The sequence below is a fragment of the Hipposideros armiger genome, unplaced genomic scaffold (assembly GCF_001890085.2).
Source record: "Hipposideros armiger isolate ML-2016 unplaced genomic scaffold, ASM189008v1 scaffold_176, whole genome shotgun sequence".
NCBI lineage: Eukaryota > Metazoa > Chordata > Mammalia > Chiroptera > Hipposideridae > Hipposideros > Hipposideros armiger.
The window spans coordinates 1,243,483-1,268,050 of NW_017731526.1; the positions used below are offsets into that span (position 1 = coordinate 1,243,483).

Below are 24,568 nucleotides of genomic sequence, written 5' to 3' on the forward strand. Positions count from 1 at the left end.
AAACCCTGGGTGCTGGGTTCAGGTGGATGATGGCCACAGTGGCACCTCCTTCCAGGGGATGCAAACTCAAAGCCTTCCAGGTGCAAAATAGGTACTGGGAAAGTATGAAGCACCCTTGTGTGAAGCAACAGAGAGTGGGAAAAACTGATCAAAATGGATAGTGCGTGCTCTATCGGAAAAAGTATTTGCATTCACTTTACATAAAAATGCACTGACTAAACCCAAGTTTTCTACCACCAGTTTTCAATCTCCATGCGTCTGTTAAGTTGGTATCTTTGCCTGAGGCCCAAACACTTACACTGTTCAAAGGATCTTAGAATTCGTAAAATCGTGGACAATTGAAGCTGGAGAAGATCTTAGAATTTATTTATTCCAACTTCATCTTTTCCAAATAAGGAAATTGAGGCCCAAACAATTGATAACCAGTCAAGGGTACACAACATTCATGTAGCAGAGTTAACAAAACTCTAGTTTTCAACTCCAAGTCTAATGATCTTTCCAGCTACTTGCCTTCATTTATTCTAAATATATAATAGTAACAACGTTACACTTCATGTTTCCTTAATATAAATATCCCCTTTAAAGATTTATTGCAATGATAATAATAGTAAAAGTCTCAATTGATAGAGGATGGATTAAAATGTCAACTCAATAAAAGATAATTTAATTATTAAAGATAACAATAATGTAAAATGTGTATGAATTGTATTCAGAATAATTTTACATGGAAAACATAGACTATGAAATTAAGATTTCAACTCTGTAAAAGTGTATGTGCATGTGTACAAAGACTAGAGTGAAATTTGTAAAATGAAATTAATTTGAATGGCATGATTGCTGTTATTCTTTTTAAAATCATTTTAATGCTGTTATTCTTTATAGCATTTTAGATGATTTTCTGTAACATGGGGGTTCATTTTAATCTCAGGTCTAGCCATTTGCCACTTCCTACTCCCTCTTTCTTGCTAGCAAAATCCTGTATTTTGTTCAATTATCCCGGCTTTTCCCTTGTGAGTCAGGAATGTCCTGATAAATCTGTCAGTAGCAGTGTTCCCATTTCCTTTGCTAGTGACTGGTTCAAGCATGGACATATGATGTAAATTTGGCAAATAAAATATACAGAGAATTTGCTAAGGGACTACTTGGAAAGGGTGTCCTCAATCTCAAAAGCAGATTTCTTTCTCCACCTGTATATTACTATGAGAATATGAAGACCTGGAGCTGCTGCAGCCATCTTCTGATCATGAGGCAAGCACACCTGAGGACAAGACCTATATGCTGAGATAAGTAGAGCAGAAAGGAAGAAATGATCCCTAATGAATTAGGGTGAAGTCACCTACCTCTGGATTTCTTATATAAAATAACCAACTCCTTATCATTTAACTCTTTTGAGAAGGGCATTTTCTGTTGTTTGCTAAAGCCTCCACCACAATAACAAACTTGATTCTCCCCCTTGTATTATTAAAAGCACACTTGGATATCTTTATGGAGAAGGGAGTACACTTCATGTTTTCCTCATCTTTCCTATGGCATTGACAGAATGGCTACATTGAAATTCTCAAGTGTCTCATTTCAAGGGTGTGGTCAGGTTGGATAGAAGCATAACCCATTTGCCTGAGCTACCAGTTATGGTTCTACTCTGTACCCTAATATGACCGCAATTGATGACGATCAGCACTTTTATATGGTATCTTTAAAACCTAAGACAGTTGGAACTATTGGGTTGTCGGAAAAGTCATGACATATTTTGTCTGTGTTTTTTAAAGGTCATTTATTTATATAAAGAACAAAGATCAATCAACGATATGTTGCCCGTTTTGTTCAATAACCTTTTGCCATCTTTCAGTGAGCTTCATAATTCCTCGTTCAGAGAAGGACCTGTCTTTGTTTGCAAAAAAAACTGAACAAGGTGCTGATTTACAGCCTCATCTGAATTGAACGTTATACCATGCAAGGAGTTTTAAAGAGAGCGAAACAAGTGGAAGTCTGACGGCGCAAGGTCAGGCGAGCATGGTGGGTATGGCAACACATCCCATCCAAGCTCCTGTCAAGAGCCGACTTGACAGCCGGGGCACCTGGGTGATCAGGCCAGGAACCCACCAAACAGTCCCTCAGCAGGATTGATCAATGCAAAGAATTGAGGAAAGAAAGAGATGGCACAGACACCAAAATTGGGATTAGGAGGTTCACTAACTGCTGATGGCAGAAAGTGACAGTGTTTATTAAAGGCGCACTGATTGTATAGAGAGAAAGTTTCTCTTTTACCAGGAATAATTTCTTAGCTAAGCATACGGGATTTGGTAGGGGGTTTTGGGGGAATGAGGAACCAATGTCCCTGACGTAGGGGTTTGGAAGTGAGATAATCTCTTGGCAACAAGTTACATGATTACATAGCATAGACTAATAATATATTTTAAGTAAGGTGAAACTGAGGCAAATAGCAACTGTCAGCAAGTCCATGGTGGAAAGTTCCAAAATTCACAAGTCCATAATTAGACAGTGACATCTGAGGGTCTGCTGGTTTCAGTTCAGGAACTTCTGCTTTTCCATGGTGCAGGAAATGAACTGGGTGTTGCTGGGTTACTTGCTTTTCCCACAGTTCCCCTTCTGCTGTTCACCCAACATGCAGTTTTGCAGCCTTTTCCTCAGCACACAGAACATGGGGTCTGCAGCCACCTTCCATTCTTCACCTGCAGTCAGCCTAGAGTCTCACTACTCTGAGATGGCTCCCAACAAGCTCCAATAATTTTTGAAGGGTGATCAAACTTGTATGTGGTCTCACGTTGTCACGATGGAACACAACTCCTTTATAATTAACAAGCTCTGGACATTTCTGGAAGATGGATTCATTCAAACTGTCCAATTGCCAACAGTACACATTCTAATTGATTGTTTGGTTCCTTGGTAATTCCTGTCTGCTGGAGAGAACTGAACTTTTGAGGATTAGAAAATATACCCCGTAGAGAATGGACTGCAAACACACTTTATGCATGCTGAGTATCTTGAAAATCAGATATGAAGATAAAGGAGCTCCTTTATGCCAAAAGGTAGGGATCAAACAATTATAAAGGCACTTACCCCAGAGAGGCATGCTATATGAGCACTCAAACCCTAACTATGGCAACAATAACAATAGTCTATTTTTAATCTTAGAGAACATTTCCTCCTGGGGAATCCTAAAGGGCTTTGAAACTATTTTTCACAAAATTAATATACATATTTTCATATATATTTAGGCATTTGCAAAAAAAAAGCACAGCCTACGCTATGATAAATTGTTGTCAACTATGAAAAAGTTAAAGTACCTCTACTATTCCTCCATCTTAATCCCCATAATGCCTCCATTCACTAGAGCAAAACAGATGAAGTATGTCTCACCCAGTCTAGAATCCCTAGGCCCCTTTTGCACTCTCAGATCCTTGCTTTCCCAGCCATTCCTACTTCTGGCATACACTTCTCTATCTCCGTCATCCTTCACCCCCCACACATGCAGCCTCCTGATTTCCAGGGGGACAATAAAAGCAAGTGGGAAGTAAATAATAAATTCTTTCTCTAGTGTCTATAGCTGCATCTATTTTACAGGCTTGTTCTTTATATCAGTGCTTCTCAAACTCTAATAAATAACCTGGGCATCTTGTTAAAATGCAGATTCTGAATTTGGTAAGTCTGGGGTGGGGCCTAAGATTCTCCATTTCTAACAACTTCTGGAGTAAAGCTTCTACTGCTGGTCCTGGTCCATGGCCCCTGCTCTAAGGAACAAGATTTTATAAAATTTGCAAGATAAACAGCATCTGAGATTAAAAAAAAACACACACACTAAATAATAAAAGGGCAATTGCTTCAAAATGTGATGAGGTTTGATAGAATTTGAGATGTGCTCTTCTGAACACTAAATATTACAAGTTCTAGAAAAATTGAGTCTCGGTGTATTTACTATCTATCATTACACAATAAAATTATTGGCTTAAAACAATGCAAATATTTATTTTGCTTATGAATCTGAAATTTGGACAGAGATTTACAGAGATCGCTTATCTCTGTTCTACTTGGCCTCAACTGGGATGGCTCAAACGGAGATTAGAGGAGCCACTTTCAGAATGACTCACTCTATGGCTGCCAAGTTGATGCTCACTTTTAGGTGGAAGTTCGGCCAGGGCTGTGATACCATCTTGGTTCTTCTCCATGTGGGTCTCTGCAGGGGCTGCTTAAGCTTCTGCGTCATAAGAGCAAGTGTCTCAAGAAAAAAAATAGGAATAAGTGTAGAGCATTTTTATGTCCTAGCCTCAGAAATCACATAACATTACTTCTGTCATACTCTATTTGCTGAGGCAGTTGCAAAGGCCTATCAGGTTCAAAAAGAGAGACGTAAGACTCTACCTCTTGATGATGGAGTGGCAAGGTTCAAGAAGAGCATGAGGGGGCCAGCCGAGTGGCTCAGTTGGTTAAAAGCTCGCTCAAGAGTGCCAACTCTGAGCAACAGCAGTTTGATTCCTGGCCCGAGCTGAGCTGCCGCTGAGCTGCCAACAGGTGGCAGGATGGCTCAGCTAAAAAAAAAAACAAAACAAAACTAAAAGAATATGAGGGATAGGAGATATAATTGTGGTCATCTTTAGAAAATACAATCTGCCATACTCATAAAGCCCAAATGTTTTTGGAACAAATGATAAATTAACTAAGATACAAAATTTTCTAATTCTAGCCTATCCCCATTCTTATTTATATATATTTTTGAAAAGAAGAAAAAAAATAGACTCGATTGGAAGAAATTGAGGAAATGGTAGAAAAATATAATATTATCTGATGGAGTGTAGGAAGAAAATAGGTGGAAATGTGAAGAAGGAAGTAAGGTGCAAGCACACAGAAAAGCAGATGTAAATACAGAGACAAATGTCACTTTTTTACTCCCTTCCCTACTCTTATTCTGCTACCTATAAAAGAGTGGAGTGGGTCCCAGACTGGTTGGGAAGCTTCCTCTGTTATTTACTGCAGTTCTCTGGTAGAAAGGAAACAACACTGGAGCCCAGTACTGGACAAAAATAAATGAATTAGGCTATTCTTTTCTTTCAGTAAATGTTTTACAACAGCAGAGTGAATTCAAACATAAAACATAGGGCTCTCTCAGACAGTACTCATCTATGGCCAAACCATAGTGTCATTGAAGAAGAGTGGGAGCTGGGGTTGGAAAGAAGCAACCATATTGCCTGGTCCACTTATTGCATTTGCCAACTTACATTTACTCTCTACCTGAGATCTGATTCCAGTGAAAAATACACCGAGGGGCTGTTCTTAAGACTAGATAAGTATCCATACAATTTAAGATCATCAATTTTAATCTACCAATTTACAGTGAAAAATGCCAGTTTTGGTAAGACATAAAAACAAAATGTCTCTCTGTTATACAGGGCCCTGCAAATTGGCTCCCCACACTGCCTCATTTGTTCTCCACACTGTCCTGCTGATGCGAGCTCTGAGGAGGTTTAAAGTGGTGTGAGAAAGTCCTGTTGCCGTCAATGTTTGATGCTAAAGTCAAGATTCCTGTGATGAAACCAAAGAATTTCTATCTTGGGGCAGTAGGATAGAAAGGAATATTTTTCACCACAAACTGCACACTAATTCCCTTTCAAATAAAGCCACTGAGCATGCCTATATATTAGACACTCACACCTCTTAACTCTACCTCTAAACCTTCCATTTCAGGTTCAAAAGACAAAGACTTCCCTGATGAAGCACTGTTGGCTGCTCCATGAGCATGTTCCGGTCATGCTACTGAAACACGGGTTCCTGGAAGAGAGATGAGAAAAAGGATCTACATTTTTCTTGATTTCTGCCAAAGCATGTCTGTTCTATAGGTGTTCCAGAGTTCTTCCCAGGAGGAAGATCTCAAAATCTTCAATGCCAACCATGCATAAGAGTTCAATTTACTTAAAAGAATGAAATTTGTTCAATATTGTGAATATGAATAAAATATGCCAGATTAAAAGGAGCAATTATTGATATTCACCTACACTGATGTCCTGAGAGAAAGGTCCACCTTCCTCACCACCTGCCTTCCTTTCCTTACACCAATCCCTTTTGATGCACCACGGCAGTCGAGGAGTCGACCAGAGACTCTGAGTCGAGACTCAGATGAGTGCCTGGCTGTGAGACTTTGGGTATGTCAGCTAATTTCTTTATCTGTTGCTTCTATATAGAATTAGAATGATAGTCTTTATCTTTTCTTATCTTCCTTTGGACTTTGTCAAAGAAAAGCATTACAAAAATGCTAAGGAAAATTATGCCAGCAACACTTATAGCTCCCCTGTAAGGATACACCATGTGATCTCAACAGAGAACATTTAGTAATACGGACTTTGCTGCTATGTTCATGTATTATCAGGGCAGCATAAGCATTAGACACAATATCCTCAAAATGTACAAATGTTAAAGGAAATAAACATAAGATAAGGTGGAACCATGAGGCCGAAAGTGAGCAATTAAAATTCTGAACTCTGCAATATGCCTCTGCATTGTTCTACTTACATGCTTTCTGTTTTTATATCCTAGACATGCCAACCCTAGACAGTGCATAATCTCTTGGTCCCCTAACCCAAGGGAAGAAGAGATGGGTTCACATTCAGGCTGGGAGTTCCAGTCTTAGGGCATGTTCAATATAGTTATGCCACATAACAATATATTTATGTGCTATAAATCATGAGCAACTTTCAATATGGTACCTAACCTCTCTAAGCCTCTGTATTAGTTTTCTAAGGCTGTCATAACAAAATCCCATAAACTAGGTGGCTTAAACAACATAAATTAATTTTCTTTTCTGGAGGCTACATGGTCAAGATCAACATGTCAGCAGATTTGATTTTTCCTGAGGCCTCTCTCCTTGGCTTGCAGATGGCTCCCATCTTGCTGTGTCCCCACATGGCCTTTTCTCTCTGTGTGTCTCCCTTGTATCTGTTTCTCTTTTTATAAAGATACCAGTCATATTGGCTGAGGGCATACCATAATGGCCTCATTTTAACTTAATCACCTCTTTAAAGACCTTATCTCCACATGTAGTCAGTCACATTCTGAGGCTAAGGCTTCAATATATGGATGAGGAGGAGAGTATAATTAAATCCATAACAGCCTCTGTAAAAATGTGTATCATGAGGATTTATGTAAGATGCAGACAAGAACATGAATTAGAAAATGCATTATAAATTATATCACCATACAAATATTGTATCATTGATATCATTTTGTCATTATAATTATTATACTCTATAACATATTGTCAGTGTCTTAGGAAATATAAATTTTACACCTTTTGAAGAATTATTGTATAGTGGGTAAGAGAACATGCTCCACAATTAAGATGTCTAGATCCAAATCTTGGCTCCAGTATTTGTTAGCTGTGTGACCTTCAAAAATTATTTTAACTTCTCTAACTCTCAATTTTTCTATCTATAAATTAGCGATGTCAAATATTATGTACCTTTTAGGGTTGTTGAAATTATTAAAAGATGGAATGCATTAAAATGACTGCCTAATAGTACATGCTCAATAAATGATATTAACAGCAGTATTTAGACTTTGCTGCTGCTGCTGCCTCTTTCTCAGCCAGCAGAGGTCTCCATCATAGTCAAACTTAGACTGGCTTCCCCACGACAGTCTGCACTGCAGCTGCCAAGCACATCCACTGTTGTCAGAGAACGCAGTGGAAGAATTACCATGCTGTCTGACAGAAGGAGAAGAAATCGAAACAAGAGAACAGAGAATAGTTAGGATTCCATGGTAAAATGTTATCTGAACAGGTGACTGACCATGAATTGAGATTGCCTAAGTTCTAGCACTGCTTTGGAAACTGACTTTCAACTGACATTGCCCTAAGCTGCATCTCACTTTAGCCAATTCTGAAGTTGAGTTAATAAAAATTAATCAAATATACCTCAGAGGGGCAGTAAAAATGAATAGGCAAATATTTTATGAAGTTCTCTGAAAACAAAGAGTGCTGCTAAATGAACACTTAACCTTTCTCACAATATTAAGCTTACCGGTATTTTACCTTTATCACCAGTTATACTCTACACCTCAGTTTTGCTTCCACTGCAACATATTTCCTTTAACCTTCTTTTTCCCACACAGGCTTACACCTCCAAGTTCAATTATTCTGTCAATTGTGTTTTAAATTGTACTGATTTCTATTAACCATTTGTGGTCTCAATTCGTTGATCTGTTCCTTCTGCTGACCCAATCATTGTTATATCCACCAAAAGCTGGGATGGCAATTCAGCCGAAGAAGATGAAGAAATTAAAGCATAGAAGTAAAGGCAGTGGGAAAGTAGGATTAAAACGAGCACTGAGGGAAAAGTACAGATGTGCTTAAAAGCATAGCACGGAGCAGACAGAGGCACAGAGGGAAGAGTAGAGGAAGGTAGAAAACGGATCCTTCATCTGCCTACTCAACCTCACTTTCAGCACCAAGGACAGAGCCTCTGAAGGGCAGCCCCAGCCAACATTAAGGGTCCCTCCCAAATCCTCTAGAGATAACGGATGCATTCGAAAGCAGCTAAGAAACATGCAGTAAGGTCTAATAGGGAAGCTGGAAGAGCAGCATACAAGTGATTTCACCTTCGAGGCAAAAATGGGTGATTTTCTTTCTGTTCATTTCAACAGTTTCTGTGTCCTAGGAAAGGCAAAGTTTGCTTTGCTTGAGCATGTCCGCTGGCAGTAAATGGCTACAGGAGCGGAGGTGCTAAACTTCAGTCTCCAGAAATCAGAAGACATTTTCAGGGTAAGTAATTTTTCTTTTCTTTTCTACTTCAATACACAGTGTTTTCCTGGAAGGTTATTTAATCAGTTTGGGGTTCTGTGGTTTTCTAAGAATATTCATTAAAACTCTGTATCCTCTCTTATTTAAAAACCTGAAACCCTGAGGAAGCTGTTCTCATTTTTTCCCTCATGTTTGGGGCAGTAGAAACCTGTTCTCTTTTTTCCCAAAAAAATTAGATCCTCATGGGCTCTAGAAACTATATCAAGGCAGAATTTAAAGATGGAAATAAAACGCTGTTACTATTCCTGGGGTTTGTATGGAAATTGACTGTATTCCTCTTAAGGGTTTTACTTAATTGTAAGGGTCTGTTATTTTAAACTCCCCCAGTTCAGCACCCTGGTAATCCAGGGCTGAGGGTTTGGAGAGGCACTGTTTTCAATGGTCTATTTAAAGCCAGGCTGTTTCCAAGTCAGAATTCAATTATTTCCAACAGAGATATGCAGTACTTGAGATGATGATTGTGTATGTTTTCTTTAATGATGGCATATGATTTTCAGGGTATTATTGTTGTTTAATTGTGGGACTTTCATTACTTCTGTAGCTTATTGGGTCCACGGAAGTTGTTGCAATTAGGTATTTATTTCAGTTCTTGCATTTACTTTAATCAAATTTTTATTAAAATGCATGCACAAATGATAATGCAGCAATAGCAAAGTAGAACTTGGATTCTAATCTCATTCTGCATACCTGTTTGCACTTTATAAGTGAAGCCTTTTGCTTACTAATACTAAAAGGTCTGTAAGATGACCATCCTTGGATAAGAGTGAAGAATCACTGCTTAACACAGCATTGGTTAAATCTCTTGTAGCCCAAGAGAAGCAGATACAATATGAGAAAGATTCTTACTCACTTGATATTTATAGCTGAACATTTTCAAGGATCTGCCTGGTTAGCAGTGAGCATGGTGTTGAACTAGGAAAATAGTTGCAGTATCTAAATGAATGCCTGATACCAAAGCATCTATACAGAAGGCTGCTCATTATGAAATCTGACTTAAAGCAAATACTGAATAGGCTTTACCCGATACTAAATTCAATTTCTAATACATTAAAGTTTATCATCAATATTTGCTTGTTGATTGACTGATCCATTGAGTTCCCCATTTATCCCTGATTAGAATAATAAGATGCTCAGTCCTTAGAGGTTGTGATGAAAAATGGGGGATGCTCTACTTTACTGAGCAGGATTAATTTTTTAATAAAGTATATTACCTTAGCTATGAAGTCTCAGTAACCAACTGTGGTTTTTCTCCATACACTTGCCAACAATGTAAATGTGCCCAAATATATAAATATATTTTGTATTCCAATGCACTTCTGAATCTTCATTAGGAAAATAAACTAGAAAGCAATTTGCAATAATAGAATGCCATAGAAATGCTAAAGACTACCTTTAGTAATAATGACAATGTAACTCCCACTGTTTCTATGTGCAGTGTGCACCTGCATTAACTTCGCTGAGCTCAATCAGGTGATGTGCACAAGACGCTCTGAAAAGAAGAGGTTTTAAAATTAGTCCCTATTTCAGGTTTGTCTCCCTCACCCCAGTCGTGGAATAGTTAGGAACACGAACTCTGGAAACAGATCTAGAGTTGAATCAGCTCCATCATTTATTGGTATATGACCTCAGCAAGATATTTAACCTTTCTGTTACTTTCTTCATCTGCAAAAATGGAGATAATAGCACCTACTTCCTTTTTCAGGTTATTATATGGTTTAAATATGGTAATGTTTACAAATGTTAGCTATAATTATTAATTTTCTCAAGCCATATAGCAAGTCTGCCCTGAAGCCCAGAACCAGAAAAGCTCTGAGACTAGAGGTCAGGATGTAACTGAGTAAAAGATTAGAGAGGCAAAAGACAGGAATCTATTGATACAAGTGGTTTGGCCATGGAACCCGGCTATCAAGGTGTTTTGTTCTATGTTTAGGAAAAACCATTTCTACCTGAAAATAACTGCCACATCAACTTCACTCCCTGCATAAACACATTAAATAAGTTGTGAGTTTTTAACTTAGGGAGACCTGAGATCAAACCTGGGCTCAATGGAGGCCCCTACACATTGTATAATCTTGGAAAAGTTACTGAACTTCTGTCTCAGTTTTTTAATCCAAAAAGGATGATATCAGTATCTACCTTCTGGGCTGCTATAAATACTAAAATGAGACAATATGTGTAAAGGGCAGTCAGAAGGGGTAGTGACTATGGTCTTCAGAAGGCGGTAGAGAACTAACGGTGTTTTGGGATTTGTGTGTGTGTGTGTGTGTGTGTGTGTGTGTGATTTTTTGCTTACCTCATATCCTTAAGGAAAGAGAAAAAATAATTACAGCCCTGTAAATCTTAATAAGTATCCTCCTAACAAATTCAGTGGGAGCCTGGTATGAAACCAGGTGCCAAAGAGGCACCCTACAAGTATTCCAAGCAGGCTATAGTTCAGAACTGAGGAACTGAATATCAGTAAACAGGATGTATGTCATAGCTGATGCGGGCCTGACTGCTCTTTGTCCCTGCTTTTTAGCTGAGCCATCCTGCCACCTGTTGGCAGCTCAGCGGCAACTCAGCTCGGGCCGGGAATTGAACCGCTGTTGCTTAGCTCTCGCTCTTGAGCGAGCTCTTAACCAACTGAGCCACTCAGCTGGCTCTGTCCCTGCTTTTTAAAATAGATTATGCTTTCATTCTAAGAGATGCTAAATAAACTATAAAGACCAAGATACAGCATTACTTTGTAAGAAATTCAAAGGCTCATTAAAATTTGTAAGTGGTGTTTTATATAATGAATCTTGAAAGAGAAATACCAGCAGTAATCTTCTAGTCCTTCCTTTCTCCACTTTTTCAGCTCCCACCCACTCTTAACTACTAACACGCTTCGTTAAGGTCACCAGCAGCCTCCTAATTTCCAAGTCCATTAAACACTCTGCAGTTGTACTTTATTTGACCCCTTTACCTGCTCCCACTTTCCCTTTAACAATAAATGCTGTAATATTTCAAAAGTGCTATGTGCCAGACATTATGCTAGAGCTGTGATTCTTAATAGGGAGAGCAATTTTGCCCCAAAAGGGACATTTGACAATGTCTAGAGACATTTTTGATTGTCACAACTTGGGAGCAGGAGAGCGCTACTGGCATCTAACGGGTAGATGTCAGGGATACTGCTAATCATCCTACTGCAATGCACAGGACAACCCTTCCACAACAAAGAATTATCAAGCCCAGATTGTCAATAGTTCCAAGCCTTTACATATATAATTTCATTTAATTATCACAATCACCCTATGGAGTGGATATGATTATTCTCATTTTGCTGATGAGAAAACCAGGTTATCATTATGAATTATTTAGAGAGTGATTATTAAGTTAATGAATTCCCCCATGCTCTTCGCTTCTCCTACCTGAGACCAGTTTATTATCTGTTAGCATATCTGTCAGACAGAGAAAGGAGAAAGCCCAGCCCAGCTCTGTTATATAAGTGATGCTGGTTTGAGAAAAAAAAATCTAAAAAGGGAGGAAGATGAAACAATTAGCTGAGAGGTGGGGAGTAATCTAGCATCTCACTCATTTTCTGCTTTCATCTCTCACACCCACAACTCATCAGAAACTGCAGGACAGCCAAGACTTACCCCCCACCTACTGCTATAAAGAATCTAAGACCAGAGACAACACAATGCACAAAAATAAATAAATAAATCAGAAATCCATGCGATTGTGACTCCAACATCAGGCTCAGAATCGATTTTCAGAGTTGAAGGTTTCCCGTCCTGTAATTAGTCATTGACATTCAGCTGTGCTATTTTTAATTAGCTGTCAGGCCTCAGCAGAGTAAAATGTCCAGCAAGATGGTAACAACGATCCTAAGGTTTTCTGCTTCCTTCTTACCTGACAGGTGAGATGAGACTAAGACATTAGCCAACTGCAGACCTCAGGAAAGGGCCACTGCTTTCCACGGTGGCCCAATTGCAGAAGAAAAGATTTTTCTGGGCCTGAGCCTGCCTCAAAGGTGAAAATATCCTTGAACGATCAGAAAGCATTGTATTTTCCCAAAAGCTCTTGGCAACAGCAGTGCTATCTCTGGGGTACCGGCTGTCCTTCTCTGAATAATGAGGAAATTATAATTATTTTCAGAAGTTATTATTATGCTTTAAAATATATTGAGTGCAAACAGTGTGCCAAGATAAAGAACATTTTTTTAAACAATTCTCTGAATTCAATCCAAGTCGGTTGCCCCTGAACAATCATTTGTTCATTTTAACACTTAAACATTCCAGGCTGAAATATTTCAGAACGAGGTGCAAAATGATAATCATGATTAGGCCAATCTCCTCATCACAGGAGAGCTGCAGATATCAGGAGCGACAGCAAATCCTGTTCACCAAGCCAGCCTCTACCTCAGTCAGGGCTTGGAACAAGGGTTCCCATGGAGGCCCATATACCCCATGTCTAAATGTTTTAGTCATAACCAACAAGCCACTGAATAAAATGTTTAATCCTCCTGCCTTGACAAATATACCTTTCTAACAATCTCAAAGGCCCGGTTTGAATTTAACATTCTTGGGTGCTTAAGAGCTCCATCTGAAATGGGAGCGGACAGGAGAAGCCGCCTCTCACCCCCGAGCCTGTCCCACGGATTCTGTCTTCTCTCCCCACCTCAGGCTACACCCAAGCTATTCATCTACGCTCCCAAAAGAGCAACCACTTGAGCCCAGGGGCCCCACATACACATGGCACAGCCTACCCTCAGGGTGACAGACCCGGAACACTACTGATGCTGCCCTAGAAGCAGGCTCCAAGCAGTTTGGGCGGAGGACGCTGTGATCTTAGTACCCAGGGTGTGTTCCAAATGGGAGTGTGGACTCTTGGTGGGCCTGCTCCTTGATGCTATGGGATGGCATTACCTCATCCTGTAGGGAGGATATGACCAAATGGGGTCCAGAGTAGAGCCCTCTAAAGCACAGAGCTCAGGGCTGGAGTCACTCTTGCCCAGGTCTCAGGGCCATGCTATAGGCTATAGTGTCTTCCCCAGCATGTGGCTTTAATGCACTGCTAACCATAGCACACAGGCATTTCCATGTTTTTCTTCAGGATATGGTGAGATTTGTCCCCCACAGACACACACAGACCTGGCTCTAATTACCCAGAGTCCCTTCTTCAGCGCTGACCCCAACAGGCTGGTGTCATCGGGACAGCTGATGGGCTCTAATGCCTTTCCCACTCTAAGTCCAAAGTCTCCACAGTTTGAGGATTGGCTCTTCCCAGTGGGATAGTGAAATATTCATTGCTGTGGCTTTCAGATGTCAAAGAGAACATTGAGAAAATTAGTTCTGCTACTAATAAGCTGTGTGACTTAAGGCATGTCACTCATCTCTCCAGGTCTCAATTTCCCTGTTTGAAAAGTGAAGGCATTGGACTAGGTCATAGGTTGAAAACAGGTGGTGCATGAGTCATTGGCCTACGGATGTGGGATTTGGGGGTGGGGACAGGACTTCATAGGGCTTAAACATTTTTCTAATTAGTAAGCAATCTTTAAGATGTAGGAGGTTTCAAATTAAATTCCACACATGTATTTTCTCTAAACATAAAAACCATTGTATTGCCTCTAGACTCCATTACTCTTAATATTTTCTCCCACAATCCAGCCTCCCAACACTACCATGCCTTGTGTGAGATACAAGAGAGAGACTAAGATTGAGGAAGTGAAGAGAGACAGGGGGAGGCAAGGGAAAAGGCAAAAGGGAAGCCATAAAGGGTGGGAGGGAGTAAACAAAGACAGATGGGTGGGAGGCTAAGAGAAACAGACCAATAAAAGAAAAAGAGCTAGAGAGGTCTCAGATGTGGCTTTCAATGTCTCACATATACGAATATAACAGCTCATTTAAGTCTCACAAAAACCCTGAGGAAATGAGTTCCATCATTTCCCCCATCTTATAGAAGAGGAAAATGAAGCTCAGAGAGGTGAAGGAGCATGCCCAAGGCCCCAGAGTTAGGAAGTGGGAGAGCTGGGATTCTAATTCTGCAACAGCTCCCCATCTTACTCAGAGTCTGAGCGTGGTTCTTTCAACAGCGCTGCACAGCCTCTCAACCTCACGCCCTTCCACTCTGCCCCTGCCTCATTTGGCTCCAGCCACACTGGCCTCCCTGCTGTCTCTTCCACATGCCAACTGTCCTATCTTTGTACCTGCTGTGCCTTCTGCTTGGAGACCTTTTGCCCCAGATATCTGCACAGTCTGCTTCCTCAGGTCCTCCAGGTCTTAACTCAATTGTCACCTCCTCCATGAGGGCTTCCTGATTGTCCTAATTGAAACTTGCATTCAGACACCCTGCTCACACAAACATGATCTTCACCCTCTCCTACCCACTTCCCTGATTTGCTGTTTTCCAAAATACATATCATCATCGAACATACCATTGGGTTGTCTGAAAAGTCATGATGCATTCTTTCAGCGAAAAACATAGAAAATATACTTCATGACTTTTCCAACAACCCAATACATCCTTTATTTATCTTGTTTATTAGTTTTCTCCTCCAGAATGGAGGCTGCAAGAAGGCAGGGATTTTTATTATCCCTTTTGTTCATCGCTGTATTTCCAGTGCTTAGAACAGTGGCCTGTCATATAGGAAGTGCTCATTAAATATGTGTTGAAGCAATAAATCAAAATATGCACGCAAGCAGCCCAGCGCCAAAGTGTCTGATTTTACAATCATTGTTTTCTGTCTCTTCCTAGGAAACCCATTGGGGTCACTCTTCTCCCTCTGGGCTATGGCACCTCTGAGTCAGCTGAGTGGGCACATCAACTCCACCTGTGGGGCAGACAACTCTACCGAGGCCAGCTGGGCCCGCCCACATGCCTACTATGCCCTCTCCTATTGTGCACTCATCCTGGCCATCATCTTTGGCAATGGTCTCGTGTGTGCGGCAGTGCTGAGGGAACGGGCACTGCAGACCACCACCAACTACCTGGTGGTGAGCCTGGCTGTGGCGGACCTGCTGGTGGCCACCTTGGTCATGCCCTGGGTCGTGTACCTGGAGGTGAGTGAGGCCAGGTGTGGGCTGCCCATGTGACCATGTTTGTCCTTGTCTTCCCTGATCTTCTGACCTTTGGGGCTCAAAAGGCTCCCTGTTGTGATTGGGGACTTGGGAAGGAAGGACAGCTCCTATCATTCTGCCTTTCATGAGGAAACTGACGGTCTTGAAAGCGGCCATTATCTAGCATCTCTTGCCCACATCAGAACCAGGGATCTGGGAACGACTCTGTTCCCAGGTCTCCAGTATCCTGGTGACCAGACTTGAGTGATGGGACTTGTCCTAAAAATGTGCCAACTTTACTTTCTATGCCAGGCTTATCTCAAAGATGTGAGGGATCGGAGGAGGCAGTCCAGTGGGCATCTTCATCCCTGTTTCAATGTATATGGGGGTGAGGATGTGCAGGAGAGATGTAGGACCAAGGTGAGATGTGGGGAAGGCAAAGGGAATTACAGGGAAAAAATTTAATGAGTGAGAGGAAAAGAAAGAAACAATAGTCTGTAAATAGATCAGACTTCTTCTGATGGTTCAGTTGCCCTCAGACTCGGCTCTTTCCTCCTGGGGGTTAGCTCTCCACAGACTATAGAGGAATAGACCAAACCTTCAAATTTATATGTTTGATGCCTGCATTAATAGTACAGAACACTCACAAATCAGATACTGTAGCAGACCCTGGAGACTTCTTTTGGCGAGAAACATTTCTTAAATTTGAAAGTATTTTCATTTGAAAGTACAAAGCAGAGTCAGGAGGTGATCAAGACAAAAACATCTATTTGCTAACAAGGAAATAGGGTTGCCTATAATTGTTCAAGAAACAGATACTCTTACCAGAAAACATGCAATTTACTAAAGAGCTTTTTTAAGGACACCTTAATATACTATTAATACTTCTCCTCTGAACTGTGTATCATTCTAAAGAGGTAGCCAATGAAAGATCAAAATTATACTATGATTAAGAGAAATTAAAATTCATTAAATTAATATCTCAGTTAATATTAATAGTGAATATGACAGCTAATTAAGTATGACATATCACAGGAGAGCAAAAACTTTGAATATAGACTGCTTAAGCTAGTTCCCATGTTAAAGAATGACTGGGAACTAAAATTAGACTTACGATCTCAGTGGGGAGACATAAAAGAAAGAAACCAAGAAACTAAAAAGAAAAGAAAAAAGGAAAAACAACTAGGCTGATTGGAATAGATTTAAGGCCAAGAGGATACTCAGAGAAAATATATATATATATATATTTATTCTTCCCAGTTAGAATAATCCTAATGGCAAAGGGTCTTACAATTATTGACTTTTCTGTCAACCCAGTTAGGCTGAGACATCCTTGAAGTCAGAGGCAATGCCTCTGACTTTTTTTCCTGTATTCCAAACATACTACCCAGCATAATATGTGTTAAATAAATAATTGATATATGAATGAGTAAATGAATGTGTTCTACAATGTATGCATTAGATGGGCAACTCCTGCTTATCTCATTTGCTGCTGTATCTATTGTTACAATGAATTAATTGTTTTAACATCCAATAATAATGAGACTAAAAGAAGTTAAAAGCATGTGATATTTCTGTTCAAGAGTGAGGCAGACGTTAGGTGCTATAACCTAGTATGGATTAGTCAATGATTCATTATACCACCACCATCGAAGGTGTTTCTGTCCACTCCAAGACATTCCAAGGATTCTTAAGTCTTCCGGAGAGATAAATGTCAGAAACAAATGCAGGAAGAAGACTTTTAGTATAATAAGCATTTTAATTGCCTCTGAAATAAAACCAGGCTTTTGGTGTCTATAGCAAAGCCACTCAGGCACACTCTGGCTGTCTATTTGTGATTGCTTCCAGGACTCTACACAGACCATAGTGGAAAATCTCTGTAGATACTAATATAGGAGATGGACATTGTAACTTTTCCACACTAGACACCATGACAGCCCCTTCTCGCCACACCCACCAATATACTCGTAGATGATGCCCCCATTCTACAGCTGAGCATAGAAGAGCAACTGAGTCTGCAGAAGTCCAGCATGAAATCTGGCCAAAGGCTTCATGGACTCTCTGCAGGTTGAATCTATGGGTTTTCCCCATGAGAAGAGTTCTGGTGGAGCTCTCTTGGTTACCCCCTCATAAAACCAATATGCTCTCTGCCCAACAGGTTATTTGATGTAGGTGTTCAGCAATCAAGAGCATGGTCGAATAAGTCTACAGCCATATAAAGAAGATCAGGGGAGCAAAGACAGCTCTCCACCGAGAAATGGGTTTTGGAACCTCTTCTTGGTCGTTTCTAACTTGCTTCAAGACTCTAGTCAATGCAATTTAATATATTGTGTCACTTTCTCCAACAGTCCACTCAGGGTCTATCGTAGTAACAGACAGAACATCACTTACAGTAGCCATCATTAACAGATGACCAGTTAAGATATTAGAAGCTTCTAGTCCAAAGGACCAGGTCTCCCTATCCCATCCCAGTGCATCCATTTCTTAGTCTTAAATACCTGCCTGCCTTCTCTAGACCTCAGAAGGAGATGGGGTGCTTAAAGAATAAAGAGCACTTAGAGTCCTTAAAGCAGCGGTTCTCAACCTGTGGGTCGTGACCCCTTTGGGGGTCAAACCACCCTTTCACAGGGGTCATCTAAGACCATCAGAAAACAAAAAGATATTTACATTACCATTCATAACAGTAGCCAAATTACAGTTATAGAGCAGCAACGAAAATAATTTTGTGGTTGGGGGTCACCACAACATGAGGAACTGTATTAAGGGGTCACAGGATTAGGAAGGTTGAGAACCGCTGCCTTAAAGGGACTGTGAATATGTAAATCCATGTGTCTCAGAGAAGAGCAAAGCATGACTCTCGCTAACTTAGCCTGATGGCACAGTTTGAGTAGCTGGTCTAGCAATTGCATAATTATACCTCAGGGCTCCCTTGGAAAGAGGGAAGGATGCAACATTGACCACAGAGACTTCTGTAGGCTAAAGGCCTCCAAGAGGATAGAACAGAAATGAGAAGAACACCATCTGGGGGGGCCAAATTAGCTGCCAAATTCACAGCTTTCTGTGTTTTTATGTGAATAAATTCATTTCCTTTGAAGGAAATATTGGCTCATATTGGCCAGATACCTTCCTTCAAAGTAAAACTGGCTCCTTTTTCCAGATACCAGTATGCATGAGTTAGGAATGTTTGGGCTGTAAATATTGAAAAATTTGACTAACTGTGGCTTAGGTAAATAGGAGTTACTTTTCTCACATAACCAGAATTCTGGAGGAAGGCAACTGTTGGTGTTGGTTCAGCTGCCCCATGGTGTCATCAAGAATCAGACTGTTCCATCCTTCCTGAGCTGGCTTACTTCCTTGTGTTACTCACAGGATGTCTGCCATAGCCCCGGCATCATGGCTGTATTGGAAAATAGGATGGGTGGGAACAGCAGAGAAAGGGGGGAAAAAGCCCTTTCCCTGCAGTGGCTTGAAACATCTCCCGAAAGGACTTCACTTAAGTCTATTTTGCCAGAAGTGGATCATATAGCCACTTTTAGCCGCAAGGGAGAACAGAAAAGAAAACGTGAAAATGTAGATTTTATTAAAAAAGAATATGTGGGTGTAGGGAATTGCTGTGAGGCAGGTAATAAAGTGTCACATAACATCATGCTTTTGCTAGAATTCACTGGGATGAATGTCATTCCAACACAGAGCTGTGCTATAAAAAAGACTCAGAACTGGGAGTCAGAAGATGTGAGAATTAAGTGAATAAAATGGAAATGACAACTATACTTTCCCTATTTCATAGGATTGATGTTAGGCTCAACGGTCACCAGCTGAGGAAGAGCCTTGATAACTAAAATGCGTAACCTATAAATATCTCAGTTGAGACACCTTTAGTTGTCAGTAAAAGAAAACTTAACTCCAATTGACTTGAATACTAAACAGAATGCATTGACTCTCACACCAGGAACGTTAAAAGTTTTGTGGTAAGGTGGACTGCAGGCGCAGTTGGAACAGGGTTCCAGCTCCATTTCTCTATAATTCTCTCAGCTCTGTCTTCTTCCATACATTGGTCTTATCCATAGGCAAAGGGAAAGCGATAGGCCTCACTTAATCTGGGGTGTCCGTCAACTTGGATGTAAATAAAATTACTTCTTTATTTTCACCAAGCTGAAATTTAGCATTTCCATCAATTATAAATGTAGGCATCAACCCACAACAGAAGAAATCCTTAATGTCACCAGTAGAAATCACAGATATTTATATTTTCAAATCACATTACAGTTGTTGCAGACACCTTGAAATACCATTTATATTCATCAGTACTTTGAAATTATAGGAATTTTGAACCTGCTGATAGGTCTTGTCATTTAATGCATTATTAAAGAAGCAAATATATTTAAAATACTTTGGTGACTATATTTCAATATAATTGGTATCCTTTGTGATCCACCGTATTTTGTTGTATGCACTCAAACACATTCTTCTGAGATGGGGACCAACCATGAGGCTAACGGGATCCATGGAACAAAACATGCTTAAAAAGAGCCCTGCTTTAAGACAACCATTTCTAAAGATAATGTCATGTCCCCCCACACCCTCCAGACCAGAGTTTCCCACCACCACCACCACCACCCCTGCCTCCCCAGGCAGTTGGAGTCACTGGAGGGACTTATCCTGATTGAGGCCTGGAATCATTTTGTTTAACAGGAGCCTCAGGTGATTTGTGAAATGCTGCCTTATAATCAGTAAATTTGGGGAATGCTGCCATAGGCTGTGTCTGCTGAAAATCAATAGCCAACTTCTGTACCTGAGACACTTTCTTACTTACTCACTCCCACCTTCTGTATCGCCAAAGGGAGTTAGTTATATTCATTAGCAAGTGAGAGTAACACCACCTGGCTGATGTATGATTCTGAAGTGAGTTGTTCATTAGGATTCAGGAGAAAGGTGGAATCATGTCTCTAAAGAGTTTTAAGTCAATTAGATCTTTTTCTGCCTTTTTTTTCCTGCTTTAATTTCAAAAATCACTTTACCTCTTGTGTTCTCCCAACACTTTCTACTTACCACACTGTCAGCACTTATCACATTGTATTATAGTTATTTTCTTAGTGCCTATCTCCTGGGCCCTCAATTCACCCACACACATTCACACTTTACTCCCCATACTATATTCTGAGGCCCTGGGGACAAAAACAGGTTTAATTTATTTCAGTATTCCCAACCAAGCAAAGTATCAGGCATATAATGGACACTCAATAAATATTAGATATATGAGTGGATGGATGGACAAACACCAACTCTTCCCCCTCCTGTGTTATTGGAATGGAGTTAAACTGCCCATTTCCCAGAAGCGAGTGTTAAGACTCTGGCCTTTGAGAGTGAATAAAGTAATGGTTAATATTAAGGGTTTGAAATTCCAGCCCTTTTACTAACTATGTGTCTTTAGGTAAATTACTCAATCCCTCTCAATGTCCATTTTGTTATCTATAAACTGGAAATAATATTTACTTCATTGGGTAACTATAAGATAATGTGTGAGAGTTACATGTTCTTGGCCCTTTGCATCTCTTTCTTCATAACTGAACCATTATTTGCTTGGTGTTGAAAACTCCAATGAAAACAAATATTTCCATTACAAGCTCTGGGGAAAGCTAAGTGATGGCACCTTAGTGGTAATTACCTTAATCAGCTAATCAGATTGTCTTCTTCTCGGTCACTTAGCTGAGATCAAGGAGAGAAATTTTGATGGCAGAGTTGGAGAAAGGAAGAGAAGATAGTCAGAATGGGTGGCACAGTGGGGGCCTAGAGGCCAGAGGACAGCTTGAGAGCTTTGGCCCTTACAGACTAAAGAAACAGGATACCAAAGAATCTGCCAGGTGTGTACCTGGCAGTAGGCCCCAAATTCAGCAGCCACCATTGTTTTTTGAATTGCTTTTTGCAACCCTGAGATAGAGGCAATCAGAAGAAGGGTGTCACTCTCCATAGAAGGCAAATGAAGCAGTTTATCACACAAAAATCCTTGATGAGGACATGGTTTGCTCCTTTCCCCTTGTGTTCACCCATTTCCACTCCTTTCCAATAACTGCCCCGTCCTCACTTCATATTTCATTATAGCAGGCATGGAACAACCTACCCTCCGATGCCCTGTCTGCCTTCACTACCTGTGCCACCTCAGGCAAAGTGCTGAGCCTCTCTAAGCTTCCGTCTCTTTCTCTGTAATGAAGATGGCAGTAGTCCTCTCTCATAGGATTATAATCGGCAATGGAGGCCATGTATATAAAGTGCTTTGCAGAACATCAAGACTTAGTAAGCATTCAACAAATGCCAATTATTAGTGTTAATGAAGATTGTGTCAGAGACCACGTATTCTCTCAGAATAGATATGCATGCCAGGCACTGTTCTAGGAGCCAGGGATGCGGAAGCAAACCAGTACAAGTCCCTGCTCCTATAGAGTTAAAGAATAGTCACTTCATTTCCTATCAAGTAAGTGCAAAATGTATCCTCAAAAAACCTGTAAGAGCACATACAGTCAAAAATAAATTCAGTTTTCAGAATCTGAAGTTTCAAAGCTATAGACATTCCTAAATGGGTCATGTGGGCCAATGACCCACACAGAGTAAGTTATCAATAAATGTTAGATTGTATTAACACTATTAGGATCTCATGATGATCTCTAGTTATTTTTATTTAAGAATGCTTTGCTTTTCCAGTAATCTTAAAAGTTCTTCAAGTACAGAACCTGAAGTACGTTTTTTAAAACCTCTTAAAACACATAACATACTCTCCTTCTATGAACTAAGTATTAGGAGCTTTACAACAACTTGCTTTATGAATGAATGAATGAATGAATGAATGAATGAATGAACACCCAGCAAGCAATAGAGTTTGCTATTGTTCTATCTATCCTCTCACCTACTTTGCACCCTCAAGACACAGACACAAACAGGCACTCACAATCTGGGGGAGAGGAAGTAGTTTATTCCTCAATTTAAGACATAAATTGCATAGTCGGTGTATGTTAAAATGAGATTTAGTATATAAAATTCAACTTTTTGCAAGAAGCGTTTACAGCAAACAACCTTCCTGTGTACTGAGCAAAACTGTCTTTTATTCTCCTGGCTCCCTGAAATCATTGTGTCATTATGACTACACATCTCCCTTTTAAAAAGTTTTTCATTCTCAGGAATCCTATAAATGCATATTAGGCCTTTATTTATACATTGTGAAATGGTTGAACTTAAAGAGAGGAAGTAAATCCACAAAAAAATAAACAAAAGTTAGGACTCCATAGCTAGATTGAACTTGTCATTGTTGCTTTTAAACAAAATATCTTTGATCAGAGTTTCCCAAAATAGAGTCTGGAGATGACCAAATATAGTGATAAAATCAGATGCTAAAAAGGAAATAAATCCAAGGGGAAAGAAGTAAATAGGTAAGTGGATGGATTGAGAGACTTTCAGGACCTCACTTTAGTGGGATAAAACAGGAATGAACAGTCAAGTGAGCAGGTCATATAACAAGATTCTTGAATGAGAAAAACTGGACAGAGGAACAGCATCATCTCTACCCACTAGCATTTCAACAAGGTCTCTTTTTTCCTTGAGAAGCTACTTCAAGGGAACTGTACCTATTTTTCACTCTCCCTTCCTCTTAATTAGCCATTGGGCCCACCCAGCAGGGACACCCAGCTACTGCCAGGGACACCAAGCTTCACCGGTTTCTCCTTGAGAACCATGGTCCCCAAAAATAGCAGCCCCGTAGGCAGGAAGCTGGCAAATGAACAAAAGCCTTGAGGCCCAAGAATGCGGACATTCTGACAGTGGCAGTCTCCCTGACACATCTCCGTGGTACAATTAAGTTATGTAAAAAAAAAAAAAAAATTTAATAAAATAAAAAATGTGCTCGAATATAAATTAAGTCATGTAAATTCCTGACTTTTTATAAGTGTTACTGGGAGGAAGTTGTGGAGCTTGAAACACGTGTGGAAATGGATGAGGTCAGAACCATCTTCAGTGATCCTGGGAGTGGCAGAGAGGACCTGGGCCCCTTTCCGGTGCCCTGGATCCAGCCCTTCTCCCCACCTCTTGGTGACTGAGACCCAGGTGTCAAATGCAGGCACACTGGCACAGGCTTAGGTGCTTAGAGATGTTGTTCCAGGATGCCCCCAAGCTTTAAAACCGGAAGCCAGGTAGATGTTCATTTCAGAGGTAAGTTTTATGAAACACGTGTTCGCAGTTCATGTTCTGGGTACGTGGTGCGCGTTCCACTGCATGGATGACTTCCGAGAGGCAGTTTTGGCACAGTGCACACATATGGCAGTCACCCAAGCTCATTTACTACCAGCTGTGCATCTGTGGGCATATCACTGAGCCACGATGGTCTTTAGTTGCCTCCTGAGTTTGGACTAGATCAGCGATTCTCAAACCTTGGTGTGTTTGGGGGTAAGGAGGGGAGTGTTCGTTTTAAAATGAAGATTCATGGGCCCCAAGTCCAGGGATTCTGACTCAGGGAAAAGTTCAGATATCTTCATCTTCAATGAGCACTGTGGACCACACTTTGAGAAACACTGACCTATTGATTTGGAAGATACCTTCCAGTCCTAACGCCCTAACATTCTGTGAATTTGCCCTTCTTGGGCAGCCTGGCACTCCCTGGATGTCTGTCTGCCCTTGGCAATGATGATGTACCAACAGGGTAGCAGCCTAGGGAAGGCAGTAGAGTCAATTAGGTTGCTGTCCCTTCACTGGGGAGAACACTAAC

General features: G+C 40.5%; 1 protein-coding gene across 1 annotated transcript in view; it reads left to right on the top strand.

Annotated features, from left to right (window-relative positions):
- The first annotated feature begins 8,405 nt into the window (after positions 1-8,405).
- DRD3 (dopamine receptor D3) overlaps positions 8,406-24,568 on the top strand; it is a 40,785-nt gene continuing 24,622 nt past the window's right edge. The window contains exons 1-3 of the mRNA XM_019652222.1: positions 8,406-8,764; positions 15,521-15,825; positions 21,529-21,683. Coding sequence (XP_019507767.1) covers positions 15,556-15,825; positions 21,529-21,683 — 425 coding nt within the window. The 5' untranslated portion in view covers positions 8,406-8,764; positions 15,521-15,555. The remainder of the gene's footprint in view (positions 8,765-15,520; positions 15,826-21,528; positions 21,684-24,568) is intronic.